Genomic DNA, 20,610 nt, shown 5'->3' with positions numbered 1-20,610 from the left:
TGTATAATGTCTACACACAATAGTCTGACAAAAGAATTGTTGGCTACTTCCAACCAGTACACAAATTATTTAAATATACACTTTATCACTGCACACAGGGTTATTTCAGTTTAAAAATTTACACTATATATTCCACACAGCAGTTCGAACTATGGAACTGTTTAAATGCATTTCCAGTTTGTACTGTATGGTTTGCCAGTCTCTGAATAAGTACTAATTGTGATTGCACATCACAACAAGGTATTTCTTCAGGTGATCAACCGACAAGTTATGTCTGTGGTCGGACAACACATTTTTTAGAATTGAAAAAGACCTTTCAACCTTCACATATGTTACGGGAGCATACTTAAAGCACACTTAAGTTTTGATCTAACTCAGTTTGTATATTTTCACCTTTCAGAACTTGTTGAATTGCCCTTAATTTGTCATAGTCCTTATTAGCTGCAATAACTCGCTGACATTTCTCATAAACAGCCTGACGTTTAACACCTGGTACAGCACAAATTTGGTCAAGTGCAGAATGAAAATGGCCCATAGAATTTATCAGTGTTTCACTTCTCTCTTGCAGTAATGTTATTGTGTGTGGCAAATTTGAATAATGGGTGGTGATGAATCCTAAGTCGTTTCACGCAACAGAATTTTTCAAAAGATGCTGTGTTATGTAAATTGATGTTTCATCATCTTCAGATAGGGAATGAATTACTTCAGCCACCTTCTGATAGTTGGTCGCATAATATACTGCAGCAGATGTCCAAGTAACCCATCTAGTTAGTATTGGCTGTGGAGGCAAAGCAAGTTCAGGGGCTGTTTCTTTAAACAAAAGAACCTGGGATGGCGCTTTGAGGATTATTTTCTTAGCATTGAAAATTAAAGAGTCAACTTCGGGAAATGAAACACGAATTCCACTGCAACTCGATGGAGAGCATGAGCGAGACATGTTATGTGCAGCATAGCGGGGAAAATAGCTTTAAGGGCCGTTGCTGCTTTTTTCATATATGGCGCTGCATCTGTTACAAACAAATGCACATCTTCATGCTTAACACCATGAAAATATTTTGGGCTCTGCATTGTGTTCCATTGTACCAATTACAACATTAGCAAGAAACCTTCCCATAGCATTGGTTGTTTCATCAATAGACACCCAAATTTTTCCCCCCCTAACTTCCTCCCTAATTCTTTCAATGACACCTGTGTAACACCCTTCGATGTAATTGTTACGCAGTGGTGACTCATTCGGTACATGCTCACCTGTGTACATCGATAGGAATCCCCTTAAAGAGGCATTCTGCAATTTCCACAAAGGAATGTCTGCCTCTATGAATGTCTTACACAAATCTGCAGAAAACTGACACTGCCTAGGAGAAATAGCATAAGATGTAATTAGTGACGGTTTTACCTCGCATGACATTTGCTTCTCAATAGAAACCGATTTGTGTTTAGCAGTTTCTAAGTGTTGCGTAACGTAATATTTTTTTCTGCAATTCACAGTATTTTTACATAACTTACAATATAAACACCGATCCATCAGTTGTAAACACACTGGACCCAAATTCTTTCACATAGTTGTACAATTTGGTTCTCAGAGAAGATGCTTCCTTTGGCATTTCTCCAAGTAAAAAGCACAAATACACACAAAATTTCCACCCATTCTCTTTTTAATAATGTCCAAAACGTGCCCCTCTTTATGCTCGGGAACATACTTTTTACATCTAAGCTAAACATTGTCGTCTTCATCTCATTTAACTTAAGTCCTTTTATGAGGTCTTCTACTTGTTCACTGTTCTTAACTGCTCTGCTTTCTTGCTGTGTTACTAACACTTCAATAACTTTCTTTAATTTCTTTTCCAAAGGTTCCAAAATATTGTTTCTGCAGTTCATTACTGGACTTAACTTTATCTCCTCTTTGTGTATCTTTGGAAAGCCCTTCAAACATGGTAGTCTTCCTGTCTCCTTTATGCATTTCTTGAATCCACTCCTCCTACAGTCTTGTATGGCCCTTTCTTTTATAGTTTGTTCTTCTTCTGTTCCACAAATCTCCTCATATCCGTTTTCTTTTAGGTCTTCAAACTTCCTCTCGTACCATTCTCGTTCCATCACCACAATTGCTCGAACTTTATCTGCCTGCTCTATCACCACATCATTTCTTGTCTGATTTTCTTCATCCCTTCCCTTTCTTTTTGACTCAAATTATCTACTTTTCCTTGTTTTCCCATTTCTTTCTTCAGTATGGCTGCTGTTCTTCTTCTCAACTTGTCTCTTGCTGGTTCTTCTTTTATATGGAGCACTGCTTCTTCAATGTCATATATAACTTCCTCATAATCTACATTTCTTTCTTTAACTTTGAAACCTCTTCCTAGTTTTAAGAAAGCTTCCATTTCTTTTGATAGGTCTACATTCCCTATTAGCACAACTCTTCTTCTGGTATCCTCTTCTTCTCCCCTTTCTTCTATCCATCCTAGTCCCTCTCCTTTCTTCTTCAACTTTATTTTTATTTTCTCTCTAAATTTCTCCTGCCAGCTTTTCATTTCGTAAAACTGGAATGGGGGACTGAAGGTAAACAAAGAATGGAAGAAGGTGTTAGAAAGAGTGGAAAGGACAAGAGAGAAAGAGGAGAGGAGAAGGAAGAAAATTAAAGGAAAAAGAGCGTTACATAGAAAGTCCAACCACATTCTATATGGAAGTAAATATGTTTAGCCTTTTAGGTGAAAGTACAGTTCACAAGTGAAAGCCACCTGCTAGAAAGTTCCAGAACAACTTTCTAATGGTCTGGAGGGAATAATGTTTTGTGTATATATAATTCCCTATTTCTGTATCTTGTTACTTTTGTACTTGATACAGAGTCTGAAGAAGACCTTGCTAGAAGGTTGAAATGTAACGTTTAGTTTATGTTTTTAATAAAATAAATTACTGCCTTGGTCAGCATATATATTTTTTCATATTCATTTTTTTAAATTTTGGCTCTAATATTTATAGTTACAAAAAAGCCATTTCAAAAGTGAATATAATTAGTTGAATGCAGTGAATTACTACAAATTTTTTATACTTATACTTATAGAATATTAAAAAATCTGATTTTAGCAGAATTCAGAATGAATTGCAAGTTTATCTGTTAAAATAAATAACCTTATCATTATTTTTACTAAAATATCGAAAGAGACTAGACTTGGAGCTATGTTGATTGCCGAGTGTTCATAATTTCTGTACGGAAGGTTCCAGGTTCGAATCCTAGCCTGTGCGTTAAGAGTGTGTCTTTCATCAATGCCATCTAATCATTATTTTCGCAAATAGTCAAAAGTGGATGGAAAGCATCGTTATATTGTGAGGATGAAAGTACGTACAAAGAGACAAGACTAGGACAGTATAAGCTGGGGTAGAAAAATACAGGGTGCCCAGTCACCATGGTGCCTGAAAATTTTCACGGACCACCTGAATTTTCAAATACAGTTCTATTTTTTTTTTCATTCAAAAAATCCAAGTTTGCTTAACGAATTTTCCATTCCTTTTTTTAAAAAAAAATAACTAGTACAGTTTGTTTTTTATAGTTTGTTTTTTCTGTATCACGTTGCTTCACCAAATCAAAATTATAAAAAGCCATTATAAATTTCTTCACTGTTGCTAGAAAAATTTTCAAATCTGTAGCAATGTGGTAGAGTCAGCCATGTAGGCTATTAAATCTTTTAAGATCTCGTTTCAAAATGTTTATACTTTGTTCCATATATCTCTGGAGCAAGGCCGCGCATAGCGACAGAAAAGGGGGAGAAATCAAATGGGCAGAACAAAGCAGTACCCGCTGCTGGGAAGGCCGGTAACTGCAGTAACCCCTCCATGCAATCCCGATCCTCTCAAGTGTTCATTGGTGAAGCTGTCTGGTGTCACTACTTGCGCAGAGACTTGTTTTCGTTTGCCTGCTCCGTGTATCATCATCATTGTTTTTTTGGAGCAGCAGATGAACTTGGCTTAAACTTCATATAATCGGTCAAATGACGTGACTTACCTATAACTTCTTCATTCTTCTTTTTTTTCTCTTTTGCAATCTTTCGTTTGGCACTTCCGCTTTTAAATACCTCTTTCTTTTTATGGCGATTAGTTTGCATTTTATTTCCGTCCATAATACTAGATTATATATATATAAAAATATTACAGTGATAGCTTTAGTTTGTTGTTATGAAAACGTGTTAATAACAAATTGAAACAGTAGGCCTACCACCAAAACACGCAATAGAGAAAGGTTAAAAGCACAATACAAATTATTCATACATGGCGTGCATGTCAACATGAATACAGCACAGCGACTGATCTATTTTTAGACAGCGCCAGTGTTCCCACACCACGCCAAGTGTTCGAGATTCCTGAATGCTGACTCAACTCATATGAGCTGTCCACGGAAGAGATCAGCTGAATTAGCCCACATAACACACAAAATAACTGCATCGACGTCTTTTACGTTTATGACAGGATTATTACAGTATTAAAACACAGACATTTTTTTATTTTAGTCTATTCAAAATTAAATTTTTTCAAGTTTTTTTTGTGGTGTGGGCCCCTTTGTGGTGCAGTCCCATAGGCTGCAGCCTAGATAGCATGTGCGTAAATGCGTCCCTGTGCCTGTACATAACAAGGAAGGAACCTTTCACTCTTGAGGGCTTTCCCTCCTTACATAACCAACTTCATACCCGACGGCCGCACATCACACAACCAACCCTGCAGAAACAGAAGGAATTGGACTATGAAACTCTGCCTCACCCACAATACTCACCGGACCTCCTGCCAACCAAGTAACACTTCCCCAAGCATCTCGCAAACTTCCTACGAGAGAAATATTTCACAGAGATTGAAGTTTCCGGTTCATTTAAGTGATTTCTTGACAATACTTCCCTGCTGTGATGGTGGCGCTTGGATTCAGATAGTTGTAGTGGATGTCTTCGGCAGCAGACCAGTAAAACAGTCACCATGCAGAGAAGTATTACCTAGAATTAAGGTAAATCAAGCATTAGGAATATTATTTTAAGGCAGATCGATCAAGCAATAAATAAGCTTTAAAATGCAATATAATCAGTGAGATATACAGGGTGGGCACAAAGTCGCTTTCCCCAATAAATGAAGAAATCAAATAAAAGAACCTAGGTGACTTGACAATCTTTATTGTACTTCAAAGTGTCGTTTGTACTTCAAATACTGTTCAAACTGTCCCCCACCATGTTCAATGCACAAGGTACATCTCTTCAGCACTGATTTGCAAATATAATGACACAATTGAGGATTGTCATCCAATCTCTTGAACGATTGTTCGATTAGCTGTTGCAAGTGAACCAAATCCTGCGGTTTCTAGGAAAACACTTCGTCTTTGACAATACCCCACATGGAGAAGTCGCATGGTGTGAGGTCACATGAACATGGTGGCCAATCTGTGGTATCACGACAACCAATCCATTCATGGAAATGTTGATCCAACAACTCTCTCACAACAACACTAAAATGAGGCAGTGCTCCATCGTGTTGCCACGTGAATGGAATGTTTTCAAAACGAGGGTTATTGACAAGTTCTTGAATCACAATGTCCTGCAACATCTGAAGGTATGTGTCACCAGTAACAGTTCCTTCAAAAAAGAATGGTCCTATGACACCACCACTCCAAATACCACCCCAAACAGTGACACCAGGGACGTTTAACTCTTCCGTCATATAATTTCGTGTGGATTGGTATCACTCCAATAAACACAATTGTGTCTGTTTACGTGACCGTTCATCTTGAATGAGGCCTCATCTGTCCACAAAATTCATTTCCAGAAGTCTCTGTGAGCTTCGTTCCGAATGAGACACCACTCACAGAACTCAACACGTCGGTCCGGATCACATTCATGTAACGCGTGCAGAAGCTTTGGCCGGTAAGGTTTCATGTTCAAATCCTTTAACATGTTCCTTACAGAGGTATGTGTCATTCCCAGGTCCCCTGCGTGCCTTCTGGTAGACTTCTTTGGGCTGGACACACAAGTCTGAGCAACATGTGCAGTGTTTTCTTCATTTCGTACACTTCGGGGTCATCTCTGTAGATCATGCACAGGACCTCTAGCCTCAAACTGTTGGTTCAGGTTTCTCATGGCTTGACGTGATGGTGGTTTCATACCTGGAAATCTTCTCCTGAATTCTGCTGTCACCACATTTGTGTTTTTGTTGTGTTTCCACCAAGCTTGTAGCATGAAAACACATTGTTCCTTTGTTAATTTGCGATTCATATCAAGATCTGCAATGCAAGATAACAACTTCACTCAGTAAACAACTCTCTTCAACAAACAGTAAACAAAACACGTACGGAAAACATTGTTACCAGTCCTAGAGACACAGTAGTGCCAGTCCTAGTACAAAAAAGATGCTCGGTGATACCTCGCTTATTTCTTTTCTTTCCTTACTTGTTTTGGGGAAAGCGACTTTGTGCCCACCCTTTATATAAGGAAAAATTATTTGCAAAACACAAAGCAAAACAATATGGCCATTATTTTTTCATCAACCCAATACATAGGAAGGCACATACAAAAGAGAAATATTTTAATTTTCAACAGAAATTTTGCCTGTAAAGATTACCTTAGGAAACATGTGAGAATACACAAAAAGATAAGCCTTTCCTTTGTTCAAGTTTTGGCTAAGATGTTGCCCTCTGCTTGTTAAATTTTATCCCTGGGGAAATTATATTTGGGGGGAAACAACAAATTATTGGCATTTTTTTTCTCACTTTGCCATTCAATTGCAACATTATCTGTCAGACAGCTGGAATATCCAATTTTGGCGAATGCAGATGTGGCCTCAAGGGCTGTTATTTTCCTAAAACTGTCAAAGAAGTTGAAGAGCATCTCCCCATTTCCCTTTTCTTTGTCCACGGAATTTGGCAGGAATGTGAAAGTTGCAAATGAGTTGTCACGTGACTCGAACTTGTCACCACACAACGTCTGTATTTGTATGAGTGCCAAATACTTGAACAGTAGTGCACGAAGATAGCCTACATGGAATTTTTGATGCGAGCATGATAGTCCTTTACAAAGTCATTTTTTTAAAGATAAGTGTGCTTTTTTTTAGAACAATGAGCTAGATTTCTTTGTGAAGCTAGAATGTTAGTAACAAAAGTGAGCATTACGAGTTCCAGACTCTGCAATGTCTGGAATCTGCCTTCAAAATAAACGAAAACAGATAAAGCTGGTGGCGTTGAAGACTGTGTTGATCAAAGGATCGGTTCTGAAAATTTGCAAGTGCATCTACACAAGAAGGCAGTAGTAGTAAAGAGGCAAGTTCCTTTTGATTGTTGGTTGCCCATGAAAAATTTAACAAATGAAAAAATTACACGGCTGTAGCTTGATGTACGAGGTCCGACAATAAAGTAATGAGACTGTGGTCCATAATCCACAACCTGGCAACACCTCATGAACTTGCGAGAGGCATGCTGGGAATTATGCTGCCATGTCGTGAAGGAGGTGCAAGGATGTCATCACGTAATAGCTATGGAGCATGGAGTGAACATCAAGTTTCATGAAGGACATTCTGAAAACTGCTTGCGGGAATAAACATTTCTTGAATTCTATTGTTGTGGAGGACAAAACAGAGCATTTTTACTACGGACCTTGTACGAACTAACAAATCGCTGAATGGAAGTCACTAAATTTACCAAGAGGCAAGAAAATGCAGCTCTCAAAGCCAAGGGTGAAGACAATGTTTTTTTTTTTAATGATAGCAAAGACATTATTCATCATGAAATTGTTCCAGAAGGTGAAAGTGTAATTAGTTGTTACTATTGTAGTGCTCGGAATGATTATGGAAGAGAACATGAAGGTATCAGACCTCAGTATCCTGAACCGGGCACTTGGTTCCTGCTCCACGATAATGCACGTTCCAACAGAGCAGTGGTTGTCTATACATTCCTAGTCCAAAAACAAGTGAGTGTGTTGAATCATCGACTTTACTCCCCAGATTTATCCACCTGTGATTATTCCCCGTTCCCGAAAGTGAAGCTCCTGCTGAAATTACACACTTTTGATGAACACAAGACCAGACAACAGGTTGTGACGTCCAATCTTCAAGTCATACCACATGAAGACTTGCAGATGTTGTATTGATCGTTGGCCAACTGTGCCAATTGCTGTATTGATGCAGGAGGGATGTACTTTTAGTAATAATCAAGCAATGTTCAATTTTTTGTTTCCTTTTCACAATATAAATCTGTCCCATTACTTGATTGTCTGACCTCGTATATAGTGATAAAGTTACACATACATAATCTATAATAATTGGCGAGTCGGAAGGTGGTATCCTTTGTTGGAAATATTTTTCGGTTTCAGCATGCGTTGTCAAGTTGGTAGTTTTGCAATTTTGCAAGTTAAACACATTTGTAAAATATCATGACTAAAAATACAGAAGAATCAAAAATGAATTCATTCAGTTCTGTAACAACAATTGATCATGAAATGATATATACAATGATGGACATTATATATGCAGTACTGGTAATCACTTATGTTTTGTATTCAAGGAGACCTGGACTAATTATGTGTAACTTGGTGACCCTCCTAACGAATTCCAACATCCTGTGTTGCATGGCCGAGTGAACGTGTGTAAGTTGCGCTCCCAGAATTTCGTTATACAAAGGCAGGTGTAAAGAGGATAAGCGGTGTTGTTTCATAGAAACTGTTTCGTAAGTGATAGTGTGAACGATTTCTGTATAGAGATACTTTCCCACCCCAGTCACTCTATCGAAATATTGAATAGTTTCTCTCGCTTGTGAACGCGAACAAAGCAGCCAGCAGCCATGGCGCCTAGAAAACACGGAGCATCAGCAGCAGCTGGAGGTCAGTCACCCCTGCAGGACACAGAGGCCTTCGTCAGGGAGATCTGCGAGCAAGTGAAATCAGCGGTGCAAACCCCAGAAGTGCTAAAACTGATCACAGATTCCATAATTGAATCGATCACAAAAGCTGTGGTGGATCGTTTGACAGAAACGATGAAGTTCAATTCGGAAGAAGTCAACTACCTTCGCGCGGAACTCGCGGACAGAGACGAAAATATCCGAAATTTGCAAGAAAAAACAGAGGATCTGTAACAATACCAAAGAAGAAATAGCATACGTATCTTCGGAATTCCAGAGACCGAAGGGGAAAGTACCGACAACATCGCCCTCTCTCTTTTTGAGGAGCATTTAGGGGTTCACATAAGCAACGGTGATTTGTGCCGCACGCACAGGGTAGGTCCGAAGTCTCCCGGGTCGCACAGAGGCATCATCGTGAAATTTACTAATTACAGGGCAAGGTCGCTAGTTTTCAGGAACAAAAGAAAACTAAAAAACTCTGGAATCTCCATAAGAGAAGATCTCTGCAGTGCACGGCTGCAGCTTCTCAGGAAGGCCATCGAGAAGTTCGGTCTCAAACAGGTGTACACGGAAGATGGGAAAATAGTGATCAGGAAAGGTAACACAAAACACTATGTCACATCATGTAGACAACTATCAAACCTATAAAACAATCTAGCCGTAATACGCGATAAAAAAAAAAGAAACAAGAAAAAACTCTGGGATCGCAACAAGTGCCTCCTATGTCGCTCATAGGAAGTGTATTCTACAAGAGCCATGAAAACTAATAATCTAAATATGTTTAATTCTATTTTGCCGTTAAAATATTATGTGTTTGTGTCTTCGTCTCAAGCAATAGTGTGTGTAAATGTGTGTGTGATTGTGTGTCGTTGTTTGTGTACTCGTTTCCACCCGATGAAGAGAAGAAATAACCTGGATGCGTGTCTTAGAAATTTTCGTGTTAGTCAGGTAAGTGCTTGCCTTGATATATTGTTCGCTTTTTTGATCAAAGAACGTCCCCACAGCTACGTATTCCGATCGGCTGCAGAGAGAGGGGAGGGAAGGAGAAACAGTAGCGCCTTTTTCTTTCAAGAATGGGTGAAAACGTCATGAGAGAGAGCGACCCCTACCCGCCTGACCATCAAACAGTCTCAACCCCCGTTACTCGGTCAAAGACCCACGACACCCTGGTTCGGAAGCAGAGGTTGCCAAATTTATCCGACCTCAGCATAGCACACGCAAACGTTCGTTCTTTAATCCCGAAAATAGACGAACTGAGGTTCGTGGTACGCCAACGTGCTTACGATATCGTAATAATAATGGAAACGTGGCTCTGTAGCGCAGACGGGACGAACGAAATCAACATCCCCGGTTACTCGGTTTTCCGTAACGACAGAAACAAGAAAGAGGGCGGGGGCATTGCCATATTTATCCGCTCGGCGCTGGCAGTAAAATTCGTAGACTTCCGACCATCCGAAGCCAATGATATTGAATATATTAGCATGATAGTTAGTGTAAGTGACCTAAAACTTGGCATTTGCGCGTTTTACCGTCCACCAAATGTACCCTATACAAATCTCGCCATCATGGAAGAAATTATTTCAGATAACTATGCCAGCGTAGACGCTTTCCTTATGCTAGGCGATTTTAATTGCGACATGCTCAGCACACAAAAAGCGGAGACCCTGTTTCTTAAAGATATTATAAAATCGTATAGTTTAACACAATTGATTGATAAACCCACTAGAATAACAGAATCTTCCGAAACATTGTTAGATTTAATAATTGTTGACAACCCCAACATTGTATCTTCTTTCGAAATCGCGAGTCCAATCGGAACTTCAGACCACTGCTTGACGAGCGTGTCACTGCATTGCGCAAAACCCAGGGATAAAGCCAAGTACGTTACGTACCGAGATTTTAAGAAATTTGAATATGAAAATTTTTGTCTAGATGCTGTAAACATCAATTGGAATGAAACGTTTAAACTTGGAAACATCGATTCTAAAATAGAATTTCTTGAGAAAAATCTCGTCGCCTTGTTTAACGCTCACGCCCCATTACGAACGGTTAGGGTGACGAAAGAGCCAGCGCCGTGGCTAACGGATAATCTTAAGCTGCTCATGAAACTGAGGGATGGTGCGCTGCGTAAATACAAGCGAAGCAAATTAATTTTACATTGGGACGAATATAAAAGATTAAGAAATTTTACCACTTCTGTTATGAGGCAAGAGAAAAAAGCTTATTTTTCTTTTATTGTAAATAACAATAAGAGAAATTCAAAGAATATGTGGAATAGCCTAAAAACAATTGGTATCGGTAGCAAACGGAACGCGGGAGAACTTCCGCCTCACCTGAGCAGTCCCTCTGAAATTAATAAACATTTTGCAAATGTCTACGACAGTGTTCTTCGAGACAACGCCATTATTGCAAAGGAGTGCAAGTATTTCTTAGAGAACTGCTTTCAAAACGATGCAAAAGAATTATCCTTTTGCCAGGTTCAAGATTCTGAGGTTGAAAAGGCAGTGTACAGTATTCGATCAAATGCTGCAGGAGTGGACAACATTACGTGCAAAATGCTTAAACTGGCCCTTCCCTTCATACTTACGGCACTCACGCATACCATAAATTTTTCTCTGAAAACCAGCCAATTTCCAAATGCATGGAAAGAAGCTCGAGTTATTCCGCTCCCCAAAAAGCAGGCGTTAACCTCTCTAAGCGATTTAAGACCAATCAGCATTCTATCAATATTTTCAAAAGTCACAGAAAAGATAATATCTATACAATTAAAAGAGTACATTGCAAAATATAATATCTTACCTGATTCTCAATCAGGTTTCCGTACTTCTCATAGTACAACCACGGCATTATTATCTGTCACGGACAATATTTTACGTTCAATTAACGATAAAAACTAACTATACTAGTGTTATTAGACCTTTCTAAAGCTTTCGATCTTGTCAATCATAACCTTCTCCTAGCAAAAATGAAATACTACAGTTTTTCGAAGCCTGTAATAAACTGGTTCCAATCATATCTAAACGAAAGAAGACAAAGGGTTTTTTACCCTGCCGACACCGGATCATCACCGATAACATTAAATGGAGGAGTCCCGCAAGGTTCCATTCTGGCCCCCCTTTTATACACCTTATACGTCGCTGATATATCAAAGACCATCAGCCATTGTAATATACATTGTTACGCGGATGATACGCAGTTGATGATATCGTCATCACCATCAGATTTGTTAAACAAGATAGATAATCTAAACAATGATCTACATACCCTTAACAATTGGCTCACTGCAAATGGGCTCGCAATTAACCAGAATAAATGCGTCTACACAATTTTAGGCTCTAGCTATTATCTTGAAAAAGTAAATTATGATACGATTAACATCAAAATTAAAAACCAAAACATAATTTATGCACCAACCGTTAAAAATCTAGGCCTTACTTTTGATCCCAAATTTTCCTGGGCAGGACATATCTCAGCGCAATGCACAAAAGCACTAACAATAATGAGATCACTCTACAGGAGGAGAGACTTTTTCACTAGAGAAACGAAATTATATCTCATCGAAACTCTAATATATCCTATTTTCGATTACTGTGATGTGGTGTACGGCACGAATTTACAACGTAAAATATCGAACAGAATACAAAAAATACAGAATTCTTGCATTCGTTACGTTCTCTCGATCAGGAGAAATCAGCACATCCTACCCTTGCTCAATACATACAAAATCCTTAACATGTCTAGGCGACGCCTCCTGCATCAGTGTTCTACAATATATAAAGTATTAAAATTGCAAACACCTAGCTATCTCCACGAGAAACTGGCATTTAGAAATTCCATACATCCATACAATACTAGAGGTCGGCGAAAAATCGACATTCCCCGCCACTCTGCTGTCAGTTTCGAAGGCTCCTTCTCCCTCTGGTCTGCAAAGGTTTGGAATGCTCTCCCCGATTATGTTTCTTTTGCTACAACACCCAAAAACTTCAAAGAACAAGTCGTATTATTTTTATTGGAAAGACAAAAATTCAGCATTAGCTCGTACGGCTAAGCAACAGGAATCAAGTAAAGTAAAACCATGTATTTTGCAAACACTTATCTGACACAAAGAATATTTCAACCTGTGTGCATGCTATTTTAGTATCTATCTGGAAATTGCGTATGTACACGTGTGTATGTGTGTGTGTGTGTGTGTTAATGTATCTGTCATTGTATTCTCTTATAATTTTATTATTTTTCATTTATGTCATATTCATTCATGTTATGTTATTTGATTTCAGTATTATTCAGTATTATAAATGTATGTATTGTAACTTTTATTCACCAGAGTTAGGTGGTAGAGCAGCCCAAGGCTGAATCTCGCTCTGTAGTAAATAAAAAGACTTTTCAATTCAATTCAATTCAATTTTCAGAATTAACAAGCTAATGGAACTGTTATTTTTTTATTTATTTAAGTTGGGGGGTGGGATCAACAGGCATTTAGCTGCCCAATTATAGGTCTCCGCTAATTACATTCAAAAGTTACAGCTACAAATATACATGTCACACACATACAAATAAATTTGTGGTTGATAACATTATCAGTATTTGACATGCAAACCTAGAATATGCTCAATCGAAAACTGATAATATTATATAAAACTGCAAATTATTGATATGTACAGTGTGTCTGAGAAAAAATATACCAATAAAGAATTTAAATAACTCAACAATCGTTAACGACTGAAATGTCAAATAACGTTTATTTGGAAGAGAAAATCATAGAATTTTTTTTTAACCAAAGAACAAGAAAAAAAATTCACCTTAGTAGATCTCAATGTGTGCTCCTTTGGTGGCACGACAAACATCAAGGGAGTCAAACTCCATTCAAGTGTTCTTCAACATTTGATGAGTGACGGAGCCACATGCATCGATAATTCTTTCTCGGAGTTCATTGAGGTCATGCACAGGTGTTTGGTAAACCATAGTCTTCACATAACCCCAAAGGAGGCAAGTCTGGTGACCGTGGTGGCCATTTAATGGGTCCACCCCTCCCAATCCAATTACCAGCGAAAATGTTATTAAGGAACTTAGTAACACAACGGGCATAATGTGGGGGGCCCCATCCTGCTGAAATATGTACCCTTGAGGTATACAAGGTACAGCATACTGTTGGAACATTTGCAGGTAACTTGCACCTGTACCTGTAGCTTCCTCAAGGAAAAAGGACCCAATTACGGAATCTCGTGTCAAACCACACCACACATTCAACTTTGGGCTGTCGTGTTCATGTTCAACAACTCCATGAGGATTCTGCTTACCCCATATTCTACAGTTATGTCTATGTACTTTTCCGGAAATGTGGAAGGTAGCCTCATCTGAAAATGTTACGCGTGTCAGGAATTCATTGTCATCATCAATGCATGATAGCACTTCACTAGCATAATCAAACCTAGCGGGTTTATCACTGCACTTCAGTTTCTGAACAAGCTGTAACTTGTAAGCTCTAAGCCTTAACCTTTTATGTACGATATCATGCACAGTAGAACGTGGAATTTGAAGTTGAGAACTAGCACGTCTCAGAGATGTATGTGTGCTTCTCTGGAAAGCTTCCTGAACTGCAACCACTTTACCCTCGCTCACACGCTTCTGACCACTACCTTTCTTCCTCAAGAAAGACCCTGTTTCCAGCAATTGTTTATGCCATTTAACAATGTAATGACGTTCTGGTGCTTCCTGTCCATATTGTTACCGGAATCTTCTTTGTACTGTTACAGGAGACTTCAATTCTGCAAACCAAAAGCAGCACCGTGCATGCGCTTAATTATGTTACGATGTTTTCCCTTCTGGTGGTAAAAAAAAATCCTTTCTTCCCTCTTCCAAATAAATGTTATTTGACTTTTGTATCGCTAACGATTGTTGAGTTATTTAAATTCTTTATTGGTATATTTTTTCTCGGACACACTGTACAACAAAATTAATGCAAGAAATAGAAGTTTACCACCTAACTATATTTATTATTTTTCTGACAGGAGAATCAACTAATGATGGTTCACTATGGGATATGTATATGGATATGAATATTAAAGTATATTAGAGTATATTTTGGATGCAATATTATCAGTGCAAGTTAATGCATCAAGTAAAAATAAGTGGAAAAAAACACACACAAAAAACCTGAGATGCAAGTAAATGAGTAATTTTTATGATTTTGCAAATGTAGCAGTAATTTAGCAAAGTATCTTAGGTGCTATTTTATGGGGGTAGAAAATTTTTGATTCATATGTATATATGTATGTGTGTGTTTATAGCTATATAGGATATATATGCTGTCTCTAGACAGTCAGTAGAATTCCACCCCTCCTCTGGAAACTTTTTAATACCACACTGCAGTTACCCAATAGAAATCCCACCCATGCTTTCAAATGGCACATTTAAAGCATGTTGACAGTAGTTGTAAGATGGAAAACCTTTATTCCATGATGCAGGCTTTTTAGCAGAGCAAATTGTTAATGGCTTTTCCTGATCCAAAGTACAAAGCAAATAAGGAAACTTCATCCCTTGGTGTCACATATTATTACAGAGCAATTACAGCAACTGATGTGCAACCACAGTGCAGAACTGTTATTTTGACAAAATCCTGTTTCCCTACTGGTTGATTTGCGGACGGTGATTTTGAACATCATTGCTTCCAAACACTAGGCCTAATTGGTTGTTTGACTGTGAGTTCCTTCGTAGGGAAATGTGGCAACAGAGGATCACTGCCATAAAGGCAGTTCTTGCACCGGATATAAGAACAGCAATCCTGTAATATTTGGAAATTTTTTGCATGTTACATTTTGAACATTTATACAAACAAATTTATTGAAAATTATCTTCTTAATGTCAAGAAATTTTAAAAAGCTGGTATCAGCGTTTATCCCTCATTTTCACATGGTGCTGATATTTATAGTTTACTGTTATGTAGTACAGTAATATAAGACTTGTTGTGTTGCATGTTTAATGCCTACTCCTGAAATTAGCAAGTAGATAAATCAGTTTATCTTGTCACTGCAATCTATAATTGTTCACATTGAAGAATTTAATGAAGTTAGTATTGATGATAGTAAAAGGAGTGAAAGTCACAGTAATGTTATCTTGGCATCTGAGGTAAGCAATTATTAAAGTACAGTCTCATTTCTTTTAGCACAGAAAACTAGATGCTACTCCCTTAAAGTCTTCTGTACTGCAGATATTAGTAATTATTTTAGAAGCACACCTACATTTGTATGTTCATTTTTTTTTCAGATGCTTGAACAAGAGCTATATGGAAGGACAGGTCCAAGATGTTCCAAAGTTATTTACCCATTTACCAGTATCTGCAGGAAAAATGAGTGAACAAGAGCAACCAAAAAATAATCCAGAATATCTAAGTGAAGAAGGGATAGTAGAGGCTGAAACTTCAAAATCGTCTAAAACCAAGGGATATATTGAAGATGACAAGGGTGATAACAAAAGAAAGCAATATATTTGTTCCTTGTGCACCAAAAGTTTCTTCAAAGAAGAACATTTGAATAAACATATAAGGGTTCATACAAGAGAGAAGCCTTTCAATTGTTCAATATGCAAGAAACATTATGAATATGAACATGGCCTTAATAGACATATGAGAAGGAAGAATCCTTTTAAGTGTCCAATTTGCAAAATTAATTTTGCATATGAAGGAGATCTTCAGATGCATGGGAGAGTTCACAGCCAAGAAAAGCCTATCAATTGCACAATTTGCGAAAAAAAAATTGCACATAAATATTACCTTAAAATACATAGGAGAACACACACAAAAGAAAAACCTTTTAAGTGTGCAATTTGCAACAAAGATTTTGCCCAAAAACATAACCTTAGTAGACACATGAGAATACACACAAAAGAGAAACCTTTTAATTGTTCTATTTGCAGCAAAGTGTTTTCGTTCAAGGAACTGCTTAATATGCATATGAGGACACACACAAAAGAAAAACCTTTTAAGTGTGCAATTTGCAACAACGATTTTGCCCAAAAACCACACCTCAATAGACACCTGAGAATACACACAAAAGAAAAACCTTTTAAGTGTACAATTTGCAACAAATATTTTGCCCAAAAACCACACCTCAATGGACACATGAGAATACACACAAAAGAGAAACATTTTAATTGTTCTATTTGCAGCAAAGTGTTTTCGTTCAAGGAACCGCTTAATATGCATATGAGAATACACACAAAAGAAAAACCTTTTAAGTGTGCAATTTGCAACAACGATTTTGCCCAAAAACCACACCTCAATAGACACCTGAGAATACACACAAAAGAAAAACCTTTTAAGTGTACAATTTGCAACAAATATTTTGCCCAAAAACCACACCTCAATGGACACATGAGAATACACACAAAAGAAAAACCTTTTAAGTGTGCAATTTGCAATAAAGATTTTGCCCAAAAACTACACCTCAATGGACACATGAGAATACACACAAAAGAGAAACCTTTTAATTGTTCTATTTGTAGCAAAGAGTTTTCCTACAAAGTCTCACTTAATACACATATGAGGACACACACAAAAGAAAAACCTTTTAAGTGTACAATTTGCAACAAAGATTTTGCCCGAAAAGATTATCTTAATATACACATGAGAGTACACACAAAAGAGAAACCTTTTAATTGTTCTATTTGCAGCAACGTGTTTTCCCACAAGAACTCGCTTAATACACATATGAGGACACACACAAAAGAAAATCCTTTTAAGTGTGCAATTTGCAACAAATATTTTGCCCAAAAACCACACCTCAATGGACACATGAGAATACACACAAAAGAAAAACCTTTTAAGTGTGCAATTTGCAATAAAGATTTTGCCCAAAAACCACACCTCAATAGACACATGAGAATACACACAAAAGAAAAACCTTTTAAGTGTGCAATTTGCAATAAAGATTTTGCCCAAAAACCACACCTCAATAGACACATGAGAATACACACAAAAGAGAAACCTTTTAATTGTTCTATTTGTAGCAAAGAGTTTTCCTACAAAGTCTCACTTAATACACATATGAGGACACACACAAATGAAAAACCTTTTAAGTGTGCAATTTGCAATAAAGATTTTGCCCAAAAACTACACCTCAATGGACACATGAGAACACACACAAAAGAGAAACCTTTTAATTGTTCTATTTGCAGCAAAGTGTTTTCCCACAAGAACTCGCTTAATACACATATGAGGACACACACAAAAGAAAATCCTTTTAAGTGTGCAATTTGCAATAAAGATTTTGCCCAAAAACTACACCTCAATGGACACATGAGAACACACACAAAAGAGAAACCTTTTAATTGTTCTATTTGCAGCAAAGTGTTTTCCCACAAGAACTCGCTTAATACACATATGAGGACACACACAAATGAAAAACCTTTTAAGTGTGCAATTTGCAATAAAGATTTTGCCCAAAAACCACACCTCAATGGACACATGAGAATACACACAAAAGAAAAACCTTTTAAGTGTGCAATTTGCAATAAAGATTTTACCCAAAAACCACACCTCAATAGACACATGAGAATACACACAAAAGAGAAACCTTATAATTGTTATATTTGCATCAAAGAGTTTTCCTACGAAGACTCACTTAATAAACATATGAGGGTACACACAAATGGAAAACCTTTTATGTGTACAATTTGCAACAAAAATTTTGCCCCGAAAACAACACCTTAATGTACACACAAGAGTACACACAAAAGAAAAAACTTATCATTGTTTAAAATATGACAAGTATTATACCCATAAATGTATATACTTACTAAACATGTGAAGAATAAAATAGAACCATAAAAACCATTTGCACACAGGGAATGGTGGTTTGGCGCAGTGAGTGTTTCTGAGTATAAATCTCTGGAAATTCTTGTCATTCTGTGCATATATCATTTGGGATGGGATCCACAGCTCTATATTATACAAATCGATACTTCATGTCTACAACTATGGTGCCACCATTTTATTAATTGAGATCTCAACCATCCCTTCTAATGGCACTGTGCAAACCTGATTTGATATAGTTGTAAGAAAGTAATCATTCGTAACAGGATGTGTTTTTTTTTTAAATAGCAAGCCATTGCTTAACAAATTTTTTTAGCCAAAGTACCAAGCAAAGGAAGAAGCTTCATCACCAGTAGGAGTAACTGGTGTTAAAGCTTCCCTATTTTGATGCATTTTTATTAATTCATGATAATTATTATCCCTTGTATTATTCAAGTTTGATCAACAGACTGATCTCCCTCACCATGCAATATTTACTTGCGATACCAATGTCCATGACAGAGTGGTTAGCACAGTGCACTATGATGCTAGAGGTCCAAGGCAAGGTTGTTAAAGGTCCAGACATTTTATGTAAATTCAATTCCGGTCCAGGAGAGAAAATCAGAAAGCGTAAATAGGTTCTGGACCGTAGAGAACCGTTTTATCTGGGAAGTATTTCAATTCTGTCCAGGATCCTTTTTTCCGGATGAATTTAAATACAGTCTAGGAACCTTTTTTTCTGAATCAATTTAAATACTGTCCAGGAACCTTTTTTCCGAATCTATTTATATTCGGTTGAAGAAGCTTTCTTCCAGGATCAAGTTAAATACCGTCCAGGAACCTTTTTTTCCAGGATCAATTTAAATATTGGCCAGGAACTCTTTTTTCCAAATCAGTTTAAATAGGGTCCAAATTCCATATTGAAATGAAACAATATGCAACTTGGATCGAATTTTAACTTGTGCAAGAGAAGATATTTATAAAAATATTTATCCACTTGTGAGCATGAAAGACTGATCCAGGTGCTGGCTGTTTCGAGAATCTAAGGAACAAGGCTGCGTATAATGGCAGCAATGGACAAAATGCAAAATCTGCAGTCATGTTACCCATCTCCATGTAGCCCCATTCTCTTAAATGTATTCCTTCTCTTGGTTGAGACCTCTTGAGTCACTACTTGCGCACATTTGTTTTCTTTCGCTTGCTTGTTGCCTTTGTTGAAAAGAACGTTTGAATAGCCATGCCATTGCACTGCAATGTAAATCTTAGGGCAAACAAGTGACGAACAAAATTCTTTAGGGACATGACAGGGGTGGAGTCGACACCGGAAAACTTTGGCAATGAACAGTGCCATTTACCCCGAATTTTATTGCATAAAGGACAATTCCCCTTGATGTAGAAACACTTCCCATCCCTGCTGTGATAGCTGCAGCCTCACATTACCTCATCGATAGCTCCTATTGGTTGCGGTTCCTGGATTCGAATGTCTGAGTAACATGTGACGGGTTCTGTAACACTTCGACAAGGGAGGTTTTTGAACGTGGCTCATGAGAGAGCAACAGAATTTTGATTGTTTTCCTTCGTACGGTTTCTACAACCGCAGTGTGGCATTCCAATGTATACCGTACTCGCAGACATTTTTAGAAGGTAACTTTTAATCCATCAACCCGGGTTGAGGAATTGTAAATAAATTGAATCCCAGACTAGGAGAGAAAATCTGCAAATGTAAATGACTTCTATACATTGTAAGACCTTTTAATATTTAAAGCATTTCAATTCGGTCCAGGAACCTTTTTACCGGATCAATTTAAATACTGTTCAGGAACCTTTGTTTGGGATGAATTGAAATTCGGTCCAGAAACCTTATTTCCTGCATGAATTTAAATACAGTCCAGGAACCTTTTTCAGAATCAATTAAAATACATTCCAGGAACCTCATTTCAATGAAACAATATGCAACTTGGACCAAATTTAAAATATG

The 20,610-nt window shown here is 37.6% G+C and overlaps 1 protein-coding gene across 1 annotated transcript in view; it reads left to right on the top strand.

Moving 5' to 3' along the window:
• LOC145999312 (uncharacterized) overlaps nucleotides 1–20,120 on the top strand; it is a 128,043-nt gene extending 107,923 nt beyond the window's left edge. Inside the window, exons 3-6 of the mRNA XM_083136253.1 lie at nucleotides 16,109–16,489; nucleotides 17,513–17,662; nucleotides 18,185–18,337; nucleotides 20,009–20,120. Coding sequence (XP_082992379.1) covers nucleotides 16,109–16,489; nucleotides 17,513–17,662; nucleotides 18,185–18,337; nucleotides 20,009–20,120 — 796 coding nt within the window. The remainder of the gene's footprint in view (nucleotides 1–16,108; nucleotides 16,490–17,512; nucleotides 17,663–18,184; nucleotides 18,338–20,008) is intronic.
• Nucleotides 20,121–20,610: the final 490 nt, after the last annotated feature.

The sequence above is a fragment of the Lepisma saccharinum genome, chromosome 15 (genome assembly GCF_977018435.1).
Source record: "Lepisma saccharinum chromosome 15, izLepSacc3.1, whole genome shotgun sequence".
Classification (NCBI taxonomy): Eukaryota; Metazoa; Arthropoda; class Insecta; order Zygentoma; family Lepismatidae; genus Lepisma; species Lepisma saccharinum.
The sequence above is the reverse complement of the archived record's forward strand: the minus strand, read 5'-3'. Positions and strand labels throughout refer to the sequence as shown.